Below are 12,337 nucleotides of genomic sequence, written 5' to 3'. Positions count from 1 at the left end.
AGACTCCGTCTCAAAAAAAAACAAAAAACAAAAAACACAGAACCAGGTAAGCCCGTCCTGATCCTGAGAGTGAGTGAGAGCCTTGGGACAACAAGAGGCAGGACGGTTTCATGACTAACTGGGGGTGAGAATCAGGGAGGACTGCCTGGAGGAGGAGGGTTTGGCGGGGGAAGGTGTGGCGGGAGATGAAGTAGAAAGGATGGTTTGAGGCAGGTGGTGACTTGCAGGCAGACTCTCCGCTCTTTCTGTCTGTCCTCTTTCTCTGTCACTCCTAGTTTCACTTCCTCCTCTGTCTGCTTTTCTCTTTTCTCTCCCTGCCTGCACCTCCCGTGCCAGGCTCCAGAGGCACTGAGGGTATAGTGTAACTGGCCAACCTGTCTTGGCTAATTACTTGACCGTGGGCATAAAAGGAAGATTAGCCGTGGTCTCTTGAGGTCCTCCCTGGCTCCCTAATCCTGTGGCCCCTCTTCACTGGCGAGGAAGGGATAAAGTCGTTCTAAGTCCTTAATTAGCTAATTATGCTGGGGCTCTGTGGCCCTGGGACTCCCTGGGCCCCAGGGAGGGCTGTGAAGTGCACTGGGGCCCAGCTGGGCAGAGTGAGGCGGGAGGGGAGGAGGGACGGGGCTGCCATTCAGGGAAGCCAGCCGGATAGGTTTGCAGGAGCCTTTCGGAATTTCAATATCCCAGAGAACAAGGGAGATGTAATTAATTGAGCAACAAAGGCCTGCCCGAGGGAACAGCAGGAGTGGGAGTGAAGCAGCCAGGCTGGTGCGGAGCCGCCTTCTCCAGGCCCTTCTCATCCAGCCTCTTCTCCAGTTGCTACCAGCCCTCTGTGCTTGCCTCCTGTCCCTGTCCTGGCCTCGGGGCTCGCCCATTCTTTTTTGAAGCTCAGAGCTGATCAAGGGCTCTGCCTGCTTAGAAATATGCCAGCAGACCTCCTTGCCCAGACACCCAGCACAGAGCCCCACACTCCTCGGAGCCCCCTGCAACCGCCCTCAGGAATGGTGCCTTTGCCCATGCCAGTCCCTCTGCTGGCCAAGGCTTCACATCTTGGAGTCCAGCTCAGCAAATGTGCCCAGAGCGGCCCCATTCCCCAGTCATGGTCCTTTGGCTCAACACTTGGTTCTCTGTCCTCTTGCTGCCAGGCTGTGAGCTCTGGGGGCGGGGGGGATGGGGGTGGGGAGGGTAAAAAAATGGGTCTTGTTTGTCTTTGGATTCCCCATGTGCCCAACACCATGCCTGGCATGCAGCTGGCATTTACCATGTGTTTCATGAATGAACGAATGAATGAATGAATGGTGGGGGCACTAGAAAGGCCTGTAGTTGGCCTGCTTGAGTCAGGGGATCCATTTGGATGGATTACCCATCCATTTATTGGGCACCCATTCTATTTTCTCCCTTCCCTCTGCTGTACACGCCTCGCTCCCCTGCTTGGGGCTGTAGGGTGGTGGACTGAGCCCTCACCCTGGCCTGCTCCCGGTGGGATGAAGCCGCCTGCAGGCGAGCCCCACTGTCTTTCCTGAGAGGAGGCTGACCTAGTTTTGTGGAGAGGGAAGATGGGGTGAGCATTAATTATTGATTGGAAATCACTGCACACAGAGTTCGTGATGCAAATTCCAAATAATTATCCTCATTAATAACCACCTCGGGCTTACCCCTGGCATACATAACCATCTGGACAGGGCCACTGTTCTACTTGTCACCATCCTTCCATCTTCCTCTCTCCAATCTTCCACTCCCTCCCCATGACTTATCACATAATTCGTTCATGAGTAGTCATTGAACAAATGTTAGGTGAGCCTGTCTGCTGGGCCAGGACCTGCTGGGTTCTGGGAATATTGAGGTGACTTAGACAAGGGTCCTGCCCCCAGAACCTTATAACCTGGTGGAAGAGACAGGAAAGTAAACAGACAACTATACATTAGGGCTAGAAGAAGACGAGATATTGGTATGGATGGAACTTCCTAGGTTGTGCAGTATACAACATGCACAACTGTACATGACAGCCTAGGCTAGGTCAGAGGTGCTGAGATTGCCCAGAGCAGAAGAGAGAAGGATGAACTCTACCTGTGATGATGTAAGAGTCTGGAAGTCTTCGCAGAAAGAGCATTCACAGGGCTGTGGTGGCTGAATAGGGATTTGCCAGGCAGAAGAGATGAGCAAGGGTGTTCTGGGAAGAGGGAACAGCAAGGATAAAAGCATGGAGGTGTGACATCTTATGGTAAGTTTAGGGAACTTCAAATAATTTGGCACTGCAAGACATAGACTGTAAATTGAGAGAGGTATAAAGCTAGAGAGGTGGGCAGTATGGACTCTACAGGATCTTAGGGGGAGGGTGTGTACTCAAAGGTGCCCCACCAGCTCTTCACCTTCTTTGGAGCCATGGACTCCTGTGTGGGCCTTCTCTGTAGAGCCTATTAGCAGGCCCTTGGCTCTTCTGAAGGTGACTCTGGGGGCTCTGCCTGGTTCCATCATGCAGTGGGAATGGTAGTTCTGGCTGGTACTGCTGTGTCCTGACGTGGTCAAGGGGAACAGTGACTGCCCCAGAGACAAAGGGTATTCAGGACACATTCATTGGGCACATACTATGACCACTCTATGCAGGTGCTGGGCATACTAAGGTGAACCAGCCTCAGTTCCCAGGCCACTGGGACAAGGGGGTTGTGAAAAAACACCTAGTTTTGTGTCAAGACACCTGGTCTAAATCTAGACCCTGCTGCTTCTGAGCTGTGTGACTTAGGGCAAGCAGTTTCAGTTCTTTGAGTCTCCAACTGCCTTCTCTATAAAATAGAAATAATCGTACCAACCTCACAGAGTTGTCATGAAGACTGAAGATCACATTTGTGCAAGTACACAGAAGAGCACTTAGTACATAAAAGGTGCTCCATAAGTGCTTGCTTGTTTATTCACAATCTAGTGTAAGTGGAGCGGGGCCCTGAGCCATTTCCATGGCTTTTTGGGTGGAGGGGCAGATACAAAGGAGAGGGTGTATCTGGCAGCCACTGAACAGGATGGGAACAGCAAGGAGCTCTTGAAAGTGCATCCCACTCCCTGTCCCTGTTTCTCTAACCTTGCTCTCACTCTTTCCTCTCCGGGACCTCTGCTCCCTGTCTGACCATCCCTCCACCTTTCCCCCTCCCAGGCATGCGGATCCTGGTGAACCTGCTCCTGGATACACTGCCCATGCTGGGGAATGTCCTGCTGCTCTGCTTCTTTGTCTTCTTCATCTTTGGCATCATAGGTGTGCAGCTGTGGGCCGGCCTGCTGCGTAACCGCTGCTTCCTGGAGGAGAACTTCACCATGTGAGTTCAGCCCCTGCCATCCATGCAGCTCCAGAGACTCTTACTAAGACACAGTTTTAACCTTCTAGGTCATTGGGAATCAGGACCAATGGGGTAGAAGCAGCAAAAAAAGAGAGGTCAGGTAGGAGGGGAAAGGGAAGTTAAGACACAAGCAGAAGTGATGCCCAGGAGGAAAAAGAAGACAGAAAACCTGAAGAGCAGGCATAGAACTTGGCTCTCCACTTACGGCACATTCATTCCCTTTGGTGGCTGAGTCATCCAGGAAGGCTGAGCTCCCATTCTGCCGCCTGTGTATGAAAGCAGGGGGCGGGACACTCCTCCGAGAGAGGATTATTGACACACAAATCAAGCTCTGGCTCTTGGAGGAGCTGGGCTTAGTTGTCTGAAAAATGGGATGCCTATAGAACCCGTGCTTCTGTAGTGGTGGGGGACAAGTGTACACACACACGTACCTACGCGTATGTGTTTGGACGTGAACGTGCATTCATTTCAGATATGCATGGCATGCACCGACTAAGTGCCAGGCCCCAGGGAGTCAGAAACAGGAGAGAATTTTCATCCATTTTCTCACTCCCCTTTGTTGGGTCTGTGCTCGGGTCTCAGGATGTGGCAGAAGAGGGGATCCCTGCCCTTGAGAAGTGCAGGGCTGGGAGCCGATCCCAAACACCTCTAGTGAGTGCCTTTCAGTCTGTCAATCATAGACCGAGGTGACTGTGGGAGGCGTGGGGATGTGGGGACACTGTGCAGGTGAGAGCTAGTTTCTCCCTCTCCGCCTGACTGGTTGGGGAGAGGGTAGCAGAGCTGGAGGGTGAAAGTTGGGTAGGAACAGGCCCATCCACCCATCGCTGTGGGGGAACAGTAGGGTACTTGGGTAGACCATAGCAGGGGCACCTTGGTGGGTAAGGGCCCCAAGTGGGGGTTCAGGAAGGGGGTCTACACTTGTGCCCACTCCCAGAAGGAGCAGGTCCTGAGGCAGGGCCCAGGGCAGTGGAGCTGGGGAGAGGCAGCTGCCCTGAAGTCAGGGTAGTATGAGCTCCACCGCTCTGTCCCACAGGGCTCTTTCCCTGGATCCTTCTGTGGCCGGCCCCTTCTTATTATGTGGGCTCAGCCCACCCGACGCCTCCTCCTGGAGGCCTTCCCTCGCCCGCCCTCACCACCCCAGCCCCAAGTGGGCCGTCACACAGCCCTGCTGGGTTTTCTTCTTGACTCATCTCTCTGAAATCATCTCCTGTCGGTTCATCCAAGGTCTCTGGAGGCCCCTGGAATGTCAGTTCTCTACCGCAGGGGCACCTGGGGCTCGACTCTTCCCAGGATCTAGAGCAGGACTTGGCACAGGTGCTGCCAACTAATTGTTGAAGGAATGAATGAGTGAGTGGATGTGTGAGTTCATTTCACCCAGAGGCAGGCTGGCAGCGAGGACTGGCTGTTGGAGATTCTGTGTCCCCGGTCCCTGATGTCTCCTCCTCTGTGGTCCTTCCGAGGCCTCATGAGACAGCCCCCAGCCCTGTCTTGGATGCAATAGGGGAGTTGGAGGGAGGATGCCGCGGACGTGCTTGGGCCATGTTAAAGAGTAACCTGATCTGGTCCACCCCCATCCCCACCCCAGGAAGGGAATAATAAATATAAAGAAATGTCACTGGAGAAAGAACACCCTAAGGGAAGATGCTGGGTGATTGCCATGCCTCCCTCTGAGCTCCTGGCTTCATTCTCTTAGGGCGGGTGGTCGGTGATGAAGAAGAAAGGAGATGAGTAAAGTTCATGCATGTCTGGGTGGAGAGCAAGGCCAGGGTCATTCTAGGTCTGTGACTCCTGTAGAAATAAGGGAGGTTTAGACCTTAACTCACAAGGCTTGTTTAGGACAAGGAGCAGAGAAGTTGGTAACCAGGGTTCACAAAGAGGCAGCAAGATCTCTTCTGGGTGATCAGAAAGCTGGAATTTGAGAAGATCCTAGCTAGGATCTTGGGGAACCAGGCAGGGTCTTGGGCAGGGGAATTCCTCAAAGTACTCTTTTTGGGCTCTCCCCAGCCAGGCCTGTTGCCTGGCAGCCTCTAGCTCCTGGCACAGTGGGCCCTGTGAGAGGGGCGGAGCTCAGTAGTCAGGGTGGAGAAGGGCCCTTCCTGGGGTGTAACACAAAAAGGTCGGAGTTGGGGCCTCAGAAAGCCTCAGCCCAACCTGTCACTATGCAGATGGGGACTGAGGCCTAGATGGGAAGGGACTCACCCAGGGCCGACGGCAAGGCTTCCAGCAAGCATCCAGCCTCTTCCTGGCTGTGTGGGTGTCAGGACACTGTCATTTCACAAACGCTCACTGACCCCTTCCAGGGGCCAGGGCCTGTGCTGGGCCCTGGGGATGCAGAGACCCTTTATCTTGGCCACTGTCCTCTGTACTGTCTCACTGGGGAGCTGAATGTGTTGAAAATTAGGCCTCCGGGTGCTCTGGGCTTGGTAGAGTGGGGCCTGGAAGCCCAGAGGGGTTACAAGACCAGCCAGGGTGGGGGCTTCTCGCTTCACAGAGGACCAGCGGGACTTCTTGCTTCTCAGAGGATATGACCTTGAGCTGAACCTAAAAGGTTCAAGAAAAATGTCTCCAGGCAGGTGGGGGGACAGGGAGTGGGTGGGGAGGGTATTCCTGATCGAGGCAGCCTCACTGCCTCGGTGTGGTGTGTGGGTTAGGAACCCGAGCCCCAGCCTGGCAGTCAGGGTCGAATCCTGCCTCTCTCACTTGGCAGCACTCTTGAGTGTCTACCCAAAAAAGGGATGGCTTATATACACCCAAAGATGTGTACAAGAATATTTATGAGTCATAAGAGCTGAAAAACCAGGAACAACCCCAAACCATTGGCAGAATGAATAAATAAATGGCAGTGTATTCACTCGGCAAAATACTCACAGACGTGACAAAGAAGGAATTACATTTTGCTCTCTTAATGGTGTCCTTTGATGAATGAAACTCTTAGTTGTAATGAAGTCCAGTTTATCAATCATTTTTTTAGCTTTGTTTTTTGTGTCCTATTTAAGAAATCTTTTCTAAAGATTGTGAAAATATTTTCCAGTGCTTTCTTTTGGGAACTTTCTCTTTTTAAAAAATCCTTACATGTAGGTCTGTGGTCCATCTCTAGTTTTGTATATGGTTTGTGGTTAGAGTCAAGATTTTATTTATTTATTTATTTATTTACTTACTTATTTATTTATTTTTTGACGGAATCTCACTCTGTTGCCTAGGCTGGAGTGCAGTGGCATGATGTTGGCTCACTGCCACCTCCTCCTCCCAGGTTCAAGCGATTCTCCTGCCTCAGTCTCCTGGTTAGCTGGGATTACAGGCGCATGCCACCACGCTATTAAATGGCTAATTTTTGTATTGTTAGTAGAGATGGGATTTCGCCATGTTGGCCAAGCTGGTTTCGAACTCCTGACCTTAGGTGATCCACCCACCTTGGCCTCCCAAAGTGTTGGGATTACAGGCGTTAGCCACTGCACCCCGTCCCTGTTGGGATCAAGATTTATTGATTTATTTTCAGTGGATAGTCAGTTGTCCCAGGACCAGTGATGGAAAACTCTTATGCTTTCTCCACTGAATTGCAGTGGTGCCTCTATGAGACTCAGGTGACCATATGTATTTGGGTTGGATGTGTACATTTTGATTATTGATGGATGAGCCAAATTGCCCTCTAAGAAGGTTGTACCAATGTATACTCCTACAACAGTGTATGTGAGTGTCTGTTTACATTCATTCTTTTCCTGAATATTACCAACCCTGAAATGTTTGCCATTTGGATGGGTGTAAAATGATCTCATTATTTTTTGTTTGCATTTGGTTATTTTGTTCCATTAGTGTTTCTTCCTATATATTGGCCATTTTTTTATTTCTTCTGTTCTTGTCTTTTGTCCTTTTTTAGTGGGTTATTTTTCCTTTTCCTTATTGAGTTGCGGGAGATTTTCATATGCTTTAGACCAACAGTCCCCAACCTTTTTGGCACCAGGGACCAGTTTCATGGAAGATGATTTTTCCATGGACCAGAGTTGGGGGATGGTTTTGGGATGAAACTGTTCCACCTCAGATCATCAGGCATTAGATTCTCATAAGGAGTGTACAACCTAGATCCCTTGAGTGTGAAGTTCACAATAGGGTTTGTGCTTCTATGAGAATCTAATGCTACCACTGATCTGGCAGAAGGTGGAGCTCAGGCAGTAATACTCTCTCGCCTGACACTCATGTCCTCCTGTGTGGCCCCGGGGGTTGGGGACCCCTGCTTTAGATAGTTACCTTTTATCTTCTTTGTATGTTGCAAATACTTCATCCTATGCAACAGCAAACTATGGCCCGTTTTGGTAAATAAAGATTTATTGAAACAGCTATGCCAACTTGTTTATCTATTTCCTATAACTGTTTGCAGATTACAATGGCAAAGTTGAGTCATTGGGACAGAGGCCAGGTGCTCTGCAGAAAAATATTTGCTAATATAGCTCATTACACAAAAAGTTTGCCTACCTCTGCTTTATCCCAATTTGTTGCTTGTCTTTTTACTTTGTATATTTTGTCTCAGTGAAATTTTACATTAGTATGTAGTCGATCTGGTCGAACTTTTCCTTTACAAAACTTGGATTTTGTGTCTTACCCAGGAAAGTTATACCTATCTTGAGTTAACAAAAAATATTCCATATTTTCTTATAATGTTTTGGTGGTGATGCTCATTGCATTTATGCTTTTTAATCCACTGGAAGTTTACTATTTTTAGTTTTACAATTTATCTTAATCTACTATATCCAAATATTATTTTTAATGTGCAATTAGTATAAAAATTAAGAATGAGATAATTTATATATCTAGCTAGCTTTGGATACCTGTCTTCAAAAAGTTTATTTTTGTGTATGGTGTGAGGTTGGGATCTAACTAGTATTTCCCAAATAGATAGCAACTATCCTAACACCACTTACTGATGGGCCCCTCCTTTCTCTGCAGGTCTGAAAAGCCATCTCTGTGATATGTTAAGTTCCCCTTTGTACATGGGTTTGTCTTTGTGCTCTATGGCATTCCATTAACCTTTCTGTTACTGTCACAATGGTACACCGTATTAACAATCATAGTTGTAGAGTATTTGGCTCTCTTGTAGATCTGGTTTCTGTTTATCTCTCTCCTTTTTAAAACTTGTCTTGACTATTTTCCCATCCAAATAAATCCTAGAGCCATCTGGGCAGGCTCCACAGGCCAAAATGTTGGGATTTTGATTAGGATTGCAGTGAAGCATAGATTAACCCTTCTGGATGGTCAGAGTAGGGATTGTTGTCTGTTTTATAGATGAGGAAATAAAAGTCCAGAGAGGGGCAGCCAGGCTCGGTGGCTCATGCCTGTAATCCCACCACTTTGGGAGGCTGAGGTGGGTGGATCACCTGAGATCAGGAGTTTGAGAACATCCCGACCAATATGGTGAAACCTTGTCTCTACTAAAAATACAAAAATTAGCCAGGTGTGGTGGCATGCACCTATAGTCCCATCTACTCAGGAGACTGAGACAGAAGAATTGCTTGAACCAGGGAGGCAGAGGTTACAGTGAGCCAAGATCTCACCACTGCACCCCAGCTTGGGTGACAGAGCGAGACTTGGTCTAAAAAAAAAAAAAAAAAAAGAGACAAAGTCCAGAGAGAGGAGGTGATCCGCCCAGGATCACTTAGATGCAAGTGGGTGGAGCAGATGGATGATTTACCCCTCATCTGCTGGATTAGTAAAAGCCAGTGCTTGCTTATTGAGCATCTGCTCTGTCTGTGTGAACCCAACAGTGTGTGTGGCCTGGGGATGCTAAAATGTCCAGCCTCCCAGGGGAGTTGGGGGCATCTCCCCCAGGAGCCGTAATGAAGGTGTGTGCAAGGCACAGTGAGGCTCCCCAGAGGAGGGGACCACAGTGGGCCAGTGGGGGTTTTCTTGGCCATAACAGAGGTGGGGAATGGTGACCACGCAGGGGAACAGCATGTGCCAATGCCTGAAGCGGTGACAAGGCCTTCTGGGCCATCCTGCCATGCTGTATGGCCTCTCCCTTCCTGATCCTCCTGGCAGTGACCCCTCCCCTTTCCCTCTTTTACCCACCCTCGCCTGTGGACAGACAAGGGGATGTGGCCTTGCCCCCATACTACCAGCCGGAGGAGGACGATGAGATGCCCTTCATCTGCTCCCTGTCGGGAGACAATGGGATCATGGGCTGCCATGAGATCCCCCCGCTCAAGGAGCAGGGCCGTGAGTGCTGCCTGTCCAAGGACGACGTCTATGACTTTGGGGCGGGGCGCCAGGACCTCAATGCCAGCGGCCTCTGTGTCAACTGGAACCGTTACTACAATGTGTGCCGCACGGGCAGCGCCAACCCCCACAAGGGTGCCATCAACTTTGACAACATCGGTTACGCTTGGATTGTCATCTTCCAGGTGAGGCTGCTCAGGCCTGGGGCCAACCTGGTCCTAGAGTGGGCAGCTCTGCCTGGTGGGCAGGGCTCTGTGCTAGGCATTTGCCACCCCCTATCTCACTGAAACCTGCCCAGCTTGCTGGCAGAATAGGCGTTATCATGCCCATTTTATAGACAGAGAACCCGAGGTTCAAAGAAAGGAAGCAAGCTAATTGACCACAGATGATGTGAGTATTAAATGGCAAAACTAGGATCTTAACCCAGCTCTGGGTGACCCCAAAGCCTGAGCTCTTTGCAGAGCCCCAGGTTGCCTTGGGCCATATGGATCCCAGTAGGGAGGGCTGTTCAGAGAGGAGAGGCAGGATTCAAGCTCTGTTGGAGGGATTAGCTGACCAAGGCCAGGATCATGGGGTAGGAGGACATTCCCGGTGGGGACAGCCTGAGCAAAATTCTGGTGCAGGGAGTGCCAAGTAGCTAATCTGGAGTCAGTAAGAAATGTTTCTCGCCTTGTCACCCAGTGCACATAATACACACACATGCACAAAGCAGTGCTAGCCTCATGGTGTGCAAAGGGCTTGTTGCATGGCCCCACTGCACTGACTGTCCTGTCAGCCTACAGTCTGCAGAGGATGGGCTGGGGTATGTGTAAGGAAGGAACTAGGGCAGTGGACCTTGGGTGTATTGCTTGGCCTCTCTGTGCTTCAGTTTTCTCATCTTTAAAATGGGGTAGTAACAGCACCCCTCACCTTGGGTGGCTGTTAAGAATAAAGCAGATGGCGTGCTCAGGGCAGCCAGCCCTGTGTGCAGAGAGTGCTGAGTAGAGGTTACCTTTCTGCTGTCCTCGGAAAGAAGAAGGGGCAGGAGCAGACAGGGGGAGCTGAGAATTCTCTGAGGGAGTGGTGGGAGGGCTGAACTCTGGTGCCTCCGCTGCCCTGCCCTGCCTCTGCTGCCCTGTGCTGCCCTGCACTGCCCTCCGCTGCCCTAGGCACTTTGCCCTGGGGAGCATCAGGATCATTTGTTCAGAGCTGCAGGGTGTGAGGTGATGGCAACAACTGTGTTTTGGAACTGTCTGCCCGGGAGGGTGGGTGGCTGCTCAGGGGGTCCCACTCTGTGCATTTGCCAGAAGCCAGCAAAGACCTAGAGTTTGTCTTTCCCAAGGCTGCTCCATCCCCCAGTCTGGGAAGGAGTCGGGGTGGGGTGGGTGGCGACAGAGTCACACCAGCCTCATCACAGTGCGTACTACCAGGCTCCACCAAGCTGCATCCCAGCCCTGCCAGGTGGGCTCCCCACATACAGAAGAAGCAGCTGAGGCTCAAAGAGGGTGGGTGGCCCAGCTGATAAGCTGGAGCACGGGCAGGCTTCCTGCTTTTCCAGCCCTCCCGCTGGTGTGGTAGACCGGAAGGACCAAGGTTCAAATCCTGGCTCCACCCCTTCCTGGCTATGCGACAGTGGGCAAGTGCCTTCCCCTTGCTGAGCCTCAGTTTCCTCATCTGTATAATGTAATGTGCCTTGTCCAGCCCCTGTGAGAGGGACTCGAGGCAGCATGTGTGATGCGTTCTGGCACACAGTGGGGCCTCTGTGTGGGGTGCTGCCTGGGCTACGGGCTTTCTGATGGGCCAGCCCTCTCTGTCTGTCTCCTCTGCACGCGGCAGGTGATCACTCTGGAAGGCTGGGTGGAGATCATGTACTATGTGATGGATGCTCACTCCTTCTACAACTTCATCTACTTCATCCTGCTTATCATAGTAAGTGTCAGGGAGCCTGGGCTCCTAGGCGCGCTCAGAACCTAAGGAGGGAGGGTCTTTGGGAATCCCCAGGGAGCCCCTCAGAGCGAGGCGAGCTGGGATGAGGGAGCAGGAGGGGCTATTTCTCAGCACCGCCGGGCAGCAGGTGATTGAAGGGGCTCATCAGGGGTGGCTGTCGGAAGCATCCATCACCTTCAATTGCTGTCATTTCTCATGTCTGGGCACTTACTTCCCCACTGATGCTCTGCTCCTGTTTCTCTGCCTTTTATCTCTGGGATACACTCTTTGCATGACCTGAGCCCGAGGTGCAGCCTCAGACTGGAAGCTTCAGAAGGGCTTCCAGCTCATGCCTGTTTTCCTGGACAGGGAAGACAAGATGCCTGGAGACTGAGCAGGGTTTGGAGGGAGGTCGCCTGATGGTGATCTGGTGGAACTCCCTGAAGTTCTCAGAGGGACTCCCATCTCTTGGGCAGCCCTGCCTTGTTGGGGTAACCTGGAGATGGAGGTGGGCCCACCTGCCTCTTCCTGGCCAGCCCCTCTTGCCTGCACCCCCACACAGTCTCCCCAGGGTGAGCTCATCCACCTCGTCATGCCTGACTGCAGCTTCAGCACAGTCCCCAAAATGTCAAGGTGATTCACTCCCAGGAGTCGCTGCTGAATCCTGCTGCTGTGAGGCTGGGTTCTCTGGCTTCCTGGTGGTGGGAGAGGGCACACTTGACCCTCCAGGGCAGTGCCCCATCCTGGGCTGGCAGGATCTTGACCTGGGGACCCAGGCCAGACCGGCAGGTGACCGGAGACACCTGCTGTTGTCTAAGCTCCAGTGCTTTCTTGGGGAGGCTGGAGCCTTGGACCTATAGGAGATGCCTCAGATAAAAGGAGAGGGGCCAGATATTCAGCATTGC

The 12,337-nt window shown here is 51.5% G+C and overlaps 1 protein-coding gene across 3 annotated transcripts in view; it reads left to right on the top strand.

Annotated features, from left to right (window-relative positions):
* Positions 1-12,337, top strand: part of CACNA1I (calcium voltage-gated channel subunit alpha1 I) — a 134,972-nt gene that overhangs the window by 75,552 nt on the left and 47,083 nt on the right. For 2 of the 3 annotated variants that reach the window (XM_033233891.1, XM_033233890.1), the window contains exons 6-8: positions 3,143-3,302; positions 9,397-9,712; positions 11,343-11,435. In XM_033233891.1, the coding sequence (XP_033089782.1) occupies positions 3,143-3,302; positions 9,397-9,712; positions 11,343-11,435 (569 nt within the window). Of the gene's footprint in view, positions 1-3,142; positions 3,303-9,396; positions 9,713-11,342; positions 11,436-12,337 lie in introns of those variants that run through there. The other variant, XM_033233892.1, reaches the window with a different exon arrangement.

Source organism: Trachypithecus francoisi, unplaced genomic scaffold (assembly GCF_009764315.1).
Source record: "Trachypithecus francoisi isolate TF-2019V2 unplaced genomic scaffold, Tfra_2.0 Lachesis_group14, whole genome shotgun sequence".
NCBI classification, from domain to species: Eukaryota; Metazoa; Chordata; class Mammalia; order Primates; family Cercopithecidae; genus Trachypithecus; species Trachypithecus francoisi.
The sequence above is the reverse complement of the archived record's forward strand: the minus strand, read 5'-3'. Positions and strand labels throughout refer to the sequence as shown.